This window comes from Oryctolagus cuniculus, chromosome 17 (assembly GCF_964237555.1).
Source record: "Oryctolagus cuniculus chromosome 17, mOryCun1.1, whole genome shotgun sequence".
In the NCBI taxonomy this organism is placed as follows: domain Eukaryota; kingdom Metazoa; phylum Chordata; class Mammalia; order Lagomorpha; family Leporidae; genus Oryctolagus; species Oryctolagus cuniculus.
The window spans coordinates 22338431-22348805 of NC_091448.1; the positions used below are offsets into that span (position 1 = coordinate 22338431).

At 60.1% G+C, this 10375-nt stretch overlaps 1 protein-coding gene across 3 annotated transcripts; it reads left to right on the top strand.

Moving 5' to 3' along the window:
• Positions 1 to 249: 249 nt before the first annotated feature.
• NR1D1 (nuclear receptor subfamily 1 group D member 1) lies at positions 250 to 7720 on the top strand. 3 transcript variants are annotated; one of them, XM_070060741.1, is made up of 9 exons: positions 1891 to 2012; positions 2183 to 2352; positions 3510 to 3851; positions 3989 to 4077; positions 4182 to 4326; positions 4694 to 5340; positions 5632 to 5817; positions 6360 to 6570; positions 7227 to 7720. In XM_070060741.1, exons 3-9 carry the CDS (start codon positions 3800 to 3802, stop codon positions 7424 to 7426), a joined length of 1530 nt encoding a protein of 509 aa, XP_069916842.1. In that variant the 5' UTR covers positions 1891 to 2012; positions 2183 to 2352; positions 3510 to 3799; the 3' UTR covers positions 7427 to 7720. The 3 variants fall into 3 exon arrangements, with proteins under 3 accessions (XP_002719395.1, XP_069916842.1, XP_051681615.1); XM_002719349.5 differs by lacking the exons at positions 1891 to 2012; positions 2183 to 2352 and adding an exon at positions 250 to 955; XM_051825655.2 differs by lacking the exons at positions 1891 to 2012; positions 2183 to 2352 and adding an exon at positions 2859 to 3400.
• Positions 7721 to 10375: the final 2655 nt, after the last annotated feature.

Here is a 10375-nt window from a genome sequence, read left to right on the forward strand (position 1 = left end):
AAAGGCCTGTTAGCTTTGATCTCCCAGGGCGCAGCCAAGCTGGCCAGCCCCTCCCCAGGAATTCACATGCCCTTGCCATACAGGCTTTCCAAACACGCCACCCTGACTCTTCAGCGCACTCCACCCCACTCTACTCTCAGCTCCTCCCCGGTTCCTGCAAGCGCTGTTTGCTAGGCAGAAAGGGGAACTACACGCAGTCCGCCCACTTTGTCCCTGGACTACAAATCCCGACAGCCTCGGTACTGCGCAGGCGCACGGCGCTCAACGTGCCGGCTGCTGGAAAAGTGTGTCACTGGGGCACGAGGCGCTCCCTGGGATCACATGGTACCTGCTCCAGTGCCGCGTGCGGCCCGGGAACCCTGGGCTGCTGGCGCCTGCGCAGAGCACTCTGTCCCAGGGAAAGGCTCGGGCAAAAGGCGGCTGAGATTGGCAGAGTGAAATATTGCTGCTGAGGGAACGTATCGGGGCACACGTCTCGCTTCTTTGCGCCCGGGTGCCCCGTTTCTCCCCATCACCTACTTACTTCCTGGTTGCAACCTCTCTCCCTCTGGGACGTTTGCACTGGGAGCTCTAGATTCGCTACCCTGCAGCGCTGCGGAGCCGGCAGGCAGTAGCACTCGGTGCACTGCAGAGACCCGACCCTCCTGGCCACCTTTTAGCCAGAGCTGCCGCAGGCTGATTCCCCCCTAAACACTCTCTCTGCTCTTCCCATGCAAAGCAGAGCTCCGTTGCCTCGGCGTCCTATCCTTCACGGCTGCAGTCGGGCCACCCCAAGACCTTGCTGCAGGGTGCTTCGGATCCTGATCGTAAGCCTCGAGGTCCACTCTCCGCCCTCAGTCAGTGCCCGAGGGGTGACAGCGGCGATCGCAGCCTCCAGTTCGTGTCAAGGTCCGGTTTGAATGACTGCTGTCAGCCGGTGAAGACATGACAACCCTGGACTCCAACAACAACACAGGTACTGCGATTCCCCTGCGGTCATCATCTTTTCTCTGTCACTGTCTCCCTACCTCCATCTATGCCTTCTAACAAGAGGAACTTTATAAGGGTCTGGGGACTCCGTTGGCCCCGCGGACTTGCTAGCGAGATGAGCGGGATCTAGGGTAGGACTTCCAGAGCGGATTGTTGGTGCTGGGAGTGCGCTTGGGAGCGCTCTGAGTCCTGGAGCCCCCCTGAGCCTGAAAGACTCGAATCCTGGGCAGGAGGGAATGAAGACCGGAGACAGGTGGTGACTTGAAGAGTTTAGGGGGCCTGGGAGCTTCGGGGCAATATCCCGAAATGCCCCACCTGTGCATTCTCTGCAGCTGCGGTATTTCTGACCTCGGGAAAAAGCCTGCTTCTTTCCTCTTTTACCCTTCCTCTAGTTCCCGCAGGCTCCGGGGACTCTGACACAGTGGAGGATCCGGGCTCGGGGCAGAAGGGGCAGGGGGCATGGGTTGGCGCTCTCTGGGGGGAGCCTCAGTGACAGCAGGGAGCGGCAATGGAGAAGTCCGGAGCCGGGTGCTCGGCCCCAGGGAGGGCACCCACGGCGCCCGGGCCGCCAGGAGGGCTCACATGGCCACAGAGCCGGGCCCACGTGCTGCATTTGTTTTCATTCAGCAGAAGCCGTGGCCGCCACCCCATTGGTCGCTGCCTCCCGGCCCCGTTACATAATGAGCTCCGCCCCCGGTTGCCCTGGCAACGCGTGTTCCCCGGCTCTCCTCCCCTAGGTTGTCTCGGCCCAGCTAGCTCTGCCGGCCCAGCCTCGGACCCGGCGGCCGGGGAGGGGCGGGACGACGGCGGGGCCGCCGCTCCCCGCGGACGGGAAGCGGAGAGGGCGGGGCCTAGAGTTCCGGGGTTCCTCGTTGGGGAGCCACGTGCGAGAGGCACACGTGGAGCTGGGACGTGAGGCCGGCTGAGGGCCGGGCTCCCGCCCCGCCCTGCAGAGATCTGGGTGAAGCGGGGCTGACTCACCGCCCCCGCCTGCCTCCTTTTCCTGTCTGCTTGCTGGCCCCTCCTCCCTCCCCCGAAGAGGGGTGAGATGGAGATCCCTGACCTCTCGTGGCCTCGTGTTTATGTTCCCCAGAGGGAGCTCCCACCCAGCCACCCTTCTCCCTTCCTCCCTCTGTGTTTGCGCCTGCCTAGTTCTACTGCGTTTAGCCTCAGCTTCTCCACATAGCAAATTTTGTTTTCCTTGGTCTTGCAGGCAGCGTCTTCCTTCACCCCCAGTCTACCTCCGTAGAACTTCCCACTTCCCCGAAGCAAACATCCCAGATCTCTAGCGGGATACCTCACTTTCACCTTCTCTTTTCTTTCCCCACTCGGGGGAACTAAAAGCCAGAGAGGGGAGTTGATTTCCTTCACCTCACAAAGCAGGTTGGCGGGGATAGATCTAAAAGAGTTTTTGGAGCATACCTCTCCCTCCCGGGTTGGAGTCACTTTGAGGTGACAAGTCTTACTCCCCATTTGGGGATGAGTAAACTAGGTCAGGTTCATTCCACCAAATAAATATCCCATCCCCCACCTCAGCCCTGAAACTGTAGGAGCTAATCTGTTGTGCAACTATTTTACAGGGAGCTGGGTTCACCCTGACCAACCTTGAGCTATTTAAGGGCTGCCCTGCCCAGTTTAGTGTGTGTCAGTGGGTGAGCAAGACATGTGCCTCTGCAGACACGGTGGCATGGCATGTGTCAGCTCACACGTGTCCCGGGAGCCTCCCTTCTCCCACCCCACCCTGGGCAGGCAGGTCACCTTCTTCTGCTAAGACCAAGGGAGCAGGGCCACCTGGTTGGCAGTGCAACCAGAGGACCAAAGTCCCTGAATGGCCAGAGACCCAAGGTCATCACCACTCGGAGATCTAAAATGGGGAAATCCAGAGCCATGGGCCGGGCAATATGCACTTCACGTCTGCATTGCACAAACTGGCGTCGCTCAGTCTTTCCTGGGCTCGGAGATAATGAGTCCACTGGGATGCTCTCAGAGGCCAGGCGAGGCAGGCTGGGCAGGTTCCCTTCCTTCTGGACCTGCAGAGAAAATGTCTCCCCATTTAGTGGGCATGTGACTGTCTTAATTATTGTTATATTGCCACTCTGTTCACTCTTTGCTAGCCACTCATCTGTGGCCCCTGATCTCATCCCCAGAATGGCCTTGGTATTAAAACTAGCAGCCGTTTGTTATTATTATTATTATTTTGTTGGTGGGGACAGAGGGCACTGTGACAAGTTCTCAGCTGCTCAGCCTATCCCTAGTTCTGCCACTGTCAGCTAAGTAAGTCATTAGCTGTAATTGTTGTTTCCCAAGGAAGGTGTCTAGGGCAGAGAGGCATCCGTGGGAGGTGCCCACAGGGGTCACACCTCACACCCAGAGCAGAAGCTGAATGCGTTCTGCAAAGCACGGTGGATGTTGGCATCCCAGGGCATGTCCAGTATGTATCGAGGACTTGCTTATCAGCCCCAGCAGCATTTGGGGAAGACTGGTGCATGCTCTGGCACGAGACAAGGCGGCTGACACTTTTCCTTGCACTCTCTCACCAGGTGGCGTCATCACCTACATCGGTTCCAGTGGCTCCTCCCCGAGCCGCACCAGCCCGGAGTCCCTCTACAGTGACAGCTCCAATGGCAGCTTCCAGTCCCTGACCCAAGGCTGCCCTGCGTACTTCCCACCATCACCCACTGGCTCCCTCACTCAGGACCCAGCTCGCTCCTTTGGGAGCCTTCCACCCAGTCTGAGTGATGACTGCTCCCCTTCTTCTTCATCTTCCTCCTCCTCCTCCTCCTCCTCTTCTTTCTATAATGGGAGCCCCCCAGGGAGTCTACAGGTGGCCATGGAGGACAGCAGCCGAGTGTCCCCCAGCAAAAGCACCAGCAACATCACCAGTGAGTAGATTGCCAGCTGACTTGGGGGCAGGGAAGCCGGCGAGGGCTGGGTTGGACTTGGTTTCCATGTGGCTGTTACTCTCAGGGCCTCCCCTGGCCTTGGGGATTTCTCCTAGAGCTGCCCCTTCCTCCCACAGAGCTCAACGGCATGGTGCTGCTGTGTAAAGTGTGTGGGGACGTCGCCTCAGGCTTCCACTATGGCGTGCATGCCTGTGAGGGCTGCAAGGTGAGGCGGGGGCAGGGCGGGGGCAGGCTAGCTGATGGCCTCCCCAAGGAGGTCACAGGCCCAGACCAGGACGGAGACGCTCACCAGGCGCTCCTGCCTGCCAGGGCTTTTTCCGTCGGAGCATCCAGCAGAACATCCAGTACAAACGGTGCCTGAAGAACGAGAACTGCTCCATCGTCCGCATCAACCGCAACCGCTGCCAGCAGTGCCGCTTCAAGAAGTGTCTCTCCGTGGGCATGTCTCGAGACGGTGAGGCCGCATCCCCGCATCGCCGCCCCTCCTCCACCGGCTTCTGCGTTCCTCGCTGCCAGTCCCACAGCGAGACGCTCCACACTGTGAACTCATCCGCATGGAGGATACCCACTCGGTGTCCTGTTTGCTACACACTGTTCCCATGGGTCCCCCTGGCCACCCCCTGCCAGTCGTCCCTACTTGGGAAAGCCCCTTGACACGCGTGGCCTTGCTGGTTTTGGTTTTAACATGGGACGGACGCACACACACACACACACACACACACAGCCAGCCTGCAGGGTCCTGCCCTTTCAGGAGGAAGGAAGGAAGCGATGCGTGTGAGTGTGTGTGAGAACTTCCTGACACTGCTCTCATCCTGTCACAGCCGTGCGTTTTGGCCGCATCCCCAAACGAGAGAAGCAGCGGATGCTTGCGGAGATGCAGAGTGCCATGAATCTGGCTAACAATCAGCTGAGCAGCCAGTGCCCGCTGGAGAACTCCTCCACCCAGCACCCCACCCCAGGCCCCATGGGCCCCTCGCCACCACCACCTGCTCCAGCGCCCTCAGCCCTGGTGGGCTTCTCCCAGTTTCCACAACAGCTGACGCCACCCAGATCCCCAAGTCCTGAGCCTACCGTGGAGGATGTGATATCCCAGGTGGCCCGGGCCCATCGAGAGATCTTCACCTATGCCCATGACAAGCTGGGCACGTCACCTGGCAACTTCAATGCCAACCACACATCGGGTAGTCCTCCAGCCACCACCCCACATCGCTGGGAGAATCAGGGCTGCCCACCTGCCCCCAATGACAACAACACCTTGGCCGCCCAGCGTCATAACGAGGCCCTGAATGGTCTACGCCAGGCCCCCTCCTCCTACCCTCCCACCTGGCCCCCTGGCCCTGCCCACCACAGCTGCCACCAGCCCAATAGCAACGGGCACCGCCTATGCCCCACCCACATGTATGCAGCCCCGGAAGGCGAGGCACCTGCCAACAGTCCACGGCAAGGCAACTCCAAGAATGTTCTGCTGGTGAGGGCATGGGGTGAGGGAGGAGGACAGGGGGCTTGGAAGAATGAACTTGGCCTAGGGCAGGCAGCTGGGTGTTCCTGGAGGCTGAGTGTGGGGATATCCTCTTCCCAGCCCAGCAGTCTAGGCTCTGCCTGGGAACCCCTCATCTCTACCTGGCACCTGGCTGCTACTTTTCGTGACATGAAAGATCATCCTTCGGAACCACAGCCCTAGCCTAGGCAGAATCTGGGGCCCAGCCCTGCAGACGAAGCCTGGCTGACACTCCCCTCTCCGAATGCCTTCCTCCCCCAGGCGTGTCCCATGAACATGTACCCCCACGGACGCAGTGGCCGAACCGTGCAGGAGATCTGGGAAGATTTCTCCATGAGCTTCACGCCCGCTGTGCGGGAGGTGGTGGAGTTTGCCAAGCACATCCCTGGCTTCCGTGACCTTTCACAGCATGACCAGGTCACTCTGCTTAAGGCTGGCACTTTTGAGGTGAGTGACTGTTTGTGCTCCCTGCTCTTGACCTTGGGAAAAAAGGTTCAGCAGGAAGGCTTGGTGTCTGGGGTAGGCAGGGACTGCAGAAGGCTTTGGGACCCCAATGTCTTTGTTGTTTCTAGGCTGATGGAGGGGCAGCGTCACTCCCACTCCTGCCTCTGGGACTCCTGTCATCGCCACCAGAGGCTAATCACAACCCATCCTGTTAAAATGTACACAGCAGGGTCCACAGTGGCATGGCCCCCATTCTAGACAGGGGGCAGTGAACTTCAGGAAGTGCCTTGCCCAAGGTCGCAGGTAGTGACAGCCTGCGTTGAGACTCAGATTGAGGCCTGTAGGGTTTCAGAGTCAGTGGGATGTTTCCCACCCTTCCACCAGCCCCCTTCCCTCCCCCCACATTACTCATTCAAAAGCACACCTGCAACTGAGAAATCTAAGGTGGCATCACTAAACCCTTTGGCAAACTTCGGGGGCAGTTGGGCAAGGGCTCCTGCCATCCCTTCACCCTCGATGACCGACTCCCCCATCCCCTGCCTTAGGTGCTGATGGTGCGGTTTGCGTCCTTGTTCAACGTGAAGGACCAGACAGTGATGTTCCTGAGCCGCACCACCTACAGCCTGCAGGAGCTGGGCGCCATGGGCATGGGAGACCTGCTCAATGCCATGTTCGATTTCAGTGAGAAGCTCAACTCCCTGGCGCTTACCGAGGAGGAGCTGGGCCTCTTCACCGCGGTGGTGCTGGTCTCTGCAGGTAGCTCAAGCTCTCACCCGGCCCGCCCGCGGGGAGGAGGCACACGCAGTTGGATTCAACACACCTTTTATGGAGTACCTACCCTATGCCAGGCCCTGCACTGGGCACTGGCGATACAGACACGATTCAGACACAGTCTAGCTTGGGAAACAGACTCATGCCCGACTAATTATAAAACAGTGAGATAAGTGTCACAGTAGAAGCAGGGACCAAAGAAGCACAGACGACTATTTCTGCCTGGGCAGCTGGGGAAGGAGGTGACACTTGAGTGAGGCCTCAGAGGACAAGTAGGATGTTGCCAGGTAGAGAAGGGGGAAAGGGCATCCCAGGCAGAGGGAACTACAGAGCAAAAAGCAAGGGAGCCCGGCCAGGTTTGGCCTGTTCAGGGAGGGAGAGTAGTCTGGTGGGGTGGGCGGTGGCCAGCCCTGCTGAGCTCCCGCCCCCAGCGCCGGCAGGCGGTACCTGCTGTGGGGCCGAGGCCTGGGAGAAGGAGTTGTGGGAGTTGTGGCTCCTCCTCCTCCCCTGGCGGCCCTTCCCCCCGGGGGGCCGGGCTTCAGGGGGAGGCTGCCTTGCCTGCCCGGTCCTCCTCGCAGCCCTCCGGGTCCTCGTCAGAGGAGCTCAGGGAGTCTGCCTCACTGCTGTCGTCTTCCCCACAGACCGCTCGGGCATGGAGAATTCCGCTTCGGTGGAGCAGCTCCAGGAGACGCTGCTGCGGGCTCTTCGGGCTCTGGTGCTGAAGAACCGGCCCTCGGAGACTTCCCGCTTCACCAAGCTGCTGCTCAAGCTGCCGGACCTGCGGACCCTGAACAACATGCATTCCGAGAAGCTGCTGTCCTTCCGGGTGGACGCCCAGTGACCCGCCCGGCCGGCCTTCTGCCGCTGCCCCCTTGTACAGAATCGAACTCTGCACTTCTCTCTCCTTTACGAGACGAAAAGGAAAAGCAAACCAGAATCTTATTTATATTGTTATAAAATATTCCAAGATGAGCCGCTGGCCCCCTGAGCCTTCTTGTAAATGCCTGCCTCCCTCCCCCATCACTGGACCCCCCCCCATCCGCCCCTATTTAAGCCACTCCCTCATTCCCACCCTTCTCTCGCCCCCTCCCCCTCTGGTTCTGTTCCTGTCTCAAATCCAATAGTTCCGAGCTGAGCTGGCTTCTGTGGTGTGGTGTGCTCGTTTGAAGGGTGGGGCGGGACTCTTGCCAAGGCTGGGGGGGACACCTCTCCATCTGGTCAATATGGGGGGTGTACTCTGCCAGCAGATGGGAGGATATAGGGAAACAGCACGCAAGTCTAAGGGGGGTGCCCAAGGGGGTGATTTTCATCATATATTTATTACATAAATATATAGTAAAATAGACGAGCAACAATTACCATAAAAATATCTTTCTTTAAAATCCTGACCCAAAACACAACGGGGTGAAAAATCGCACATAACAGACATACTGATTGTCAACGTGGGGCAGGAGTAGGAGCCCCTCAAGTCACCCCTACCGGTCCCACCCCTCCCTGGGGAAGGGACCTACCTCCTTCCCTGTTTCTGGCCACAGCCCCCCACCCCCACCCCAGCACCAGCTTCTCATACATTCAGTAGCGCCTCTGGGCAGTGTCCCCTCCCCCCACCCAGGAGTTCCCAGGGCAGGAATTACTGTCCCCCCCTTATGGACGGTGTCTGTGTCACACGCCCTGGCCTCTCCCAGCCCTGCAGACCCGCCCCCTGGGGAAGGGGTAGGAGCTCCTCCTCCCCCACCCTCCCCAAGTCTGAGCAGGGAGGAGGCTGGATGAGGTATGTGTGTTATAAGTGATGGGAGGGGGAATACTGAGATGGAGAGGCGGGTGGTGGGGGCGGGGTAGTGGTCATGGCTCTGGCACCCCCTTGTCCTAGCCTGGCCCCCCCATCCTGTTCCCAGCAACCCATCCTCCCACCAATACTGCACCTGCTGCCCCACCCTGCCTGCCCTAGTGCCCGGGCCAATACCGGGGGAGGCATGCCAAGCACCCACATCAGGGCCACCCCCTCATTAGCACCAATGGCCCCCAGGAGAGGGCCCTATTCCCCACTTCCTCAGCAGGGACTGGGACAGCTGCCTCTCTAGAGCAGATGCATGGCACTCCTGAGTCTCCCTGGCTCCTCCGGCACCATGCGTACTCACTCACACATTCACGCAGAGAAACGCACACATACGCCCCACATCACTGAGGGGGGAGGGGAAGGGCCCCGGTGGGGGAGGGGGTCACAGCTCATCTGACTGGGGAGGGCAGAAGTGGGGAGGAGGGGTTCCTAAGTGCCTGTAAGAGGCCAAGGCTCTTCCGGGCCTTTTCTTCACCGAGTCCATGGCTGAAAATGGGGATGGAGGGCGAGGGGTGGGGATGAAGGAGTAGGGGAGACAGCAGATAGGTCAGGAATTCCACTGGGGACCCCAGGTATGGGAGTCAGGTACAAGAGGGCTTATCCATGGGACTGCAGTCACACCCCAGGAGAGAGAGGGAGAGGACAGAGACAAAGACAGCACGGGCAGCCCAGGGCCCCGGTGGGGCGGGCAGGCACATGCACAGGTGACAGGATGCTCCTCCAGGCCCTCCATCCCCGTGGGAACACCTGATCAGCGGGGAAGGACACCGCCCTGGCAGGCAGCATAGCATTGCCTTCCTGTGTGTGTGGGTGCACGTGTGGATGCTCATGGCGTGTGTGTGTGTGTGTGTGTGTGTGTGTGTATGTGTGTGTAGGGGGCTGTGGCAGGCTGAGGGTTGGGGTGGGGTGGCAGGTTCCCCACTGCTTAAGACATTTTTGCCCCAATAGTGCAAAGCGCAGGAAGCCCTGGCGCCCCCTCCCCCACCCACCCCTGCCCCATTCCCCATGGCTTCCGGGGGCATCTATGTCCACCCATCCATCCCTGCCGACGTGCAGCCCTGAGCCCAGGGCCCTCTGGTCTGCGCTGTCCCTCCCCACTCCTCTCCTTCTTCCCTCCCTCCCTCTCTCTCCCCTGAGGAGCTGCCATAGCCAAAGGGAGGAGGCGGAGGAAGAGGAGGGCAGCTGCCCCAAGTGCAGACCAACAGAGCACTCCTCACCAGGAGGGTGGGAGGGGCTCAAGCCAAAGTCCCTGAATTTGAGAAAAGAAGAGGGGAAGGGAGCCCAGGGGCAGAGGGGGGCTGGTCTGAAGAGCATCAAAGGGAAAAAAGGAGGAGCACCAACCACCCCTCCCCCAGGGCCCCAATGTAGTGCCACTGACCCGGACACCCCCATTCTGGTGCCTGCCCACCCAGAGTCAGGATGAGCGCATTGTATAGGAGCAGGGAAGGAGGAGGGCAGAGGTTAGAGAGCCCAGAAGACAGACCAGGAAACAGGGCAAGCGAGCCCCCGCCCCCAGGGGCTGGGACTCAGGGAGATGCTCACGCACAGCTCCCGCCCCGGGCAGCAGCATCTGGACCATAGCTAATACTGCAGGACATGAGGAGGGCGGAAGCCGCAGCCACAGCTTTTCCCATGTGGGTGCCAAGGTGTGCGTGTGTGTGCGTGTGTGTGTGTGTGCACGTGTGTGTGTGTGAGGGGCGGGGGACAGGGACAGGCCCCTGGGGCTGGGCACTTGAATGGGGAGCTGTGCGGGCAGCAGGACAGGAGGTGAGGGGCCAACTGGCATCCAGCGTGAGAGGTAGATGGAACTCAGCGGGCACGAGTGGCAGAGAGCGGAGGAAGAACTGGGCTGGGGGTGCCAAAGGGGCACAGGGGGAGGGGCAAGGCAAGGGGGTGGCCAGGACCCTGTTGTGTCAGCTCACAGCTCTGATGGGCAGCCCTCCCGGTGCGGTC

What these genes read in the sequence shown, in the direction of transcription:
- NR1D1 (XM_002719349.5), top strand. Translation starts at nt 925, where the DNA reads ATGACAACCCTGGACTCCAACAACAACACAG. An exon ending in GGACTCCAACAACAACACAG is followed by an intron (nt 956 to 3,509) that starts GTACTGCGATTC and finishes CTCTCTCACCAG; the next exon opens with GTGGCGTCATCACCTACATC. An exon ending in ATGCCTGTGAGGGCTGCAAG is followed by an intron (nt 4,078 to 4,181) that starts GTGAGGCGGGGG and finishes CCTGCCTGCCAG; the next exon opens with GGCTTTTTCCGTCGGAGCAT.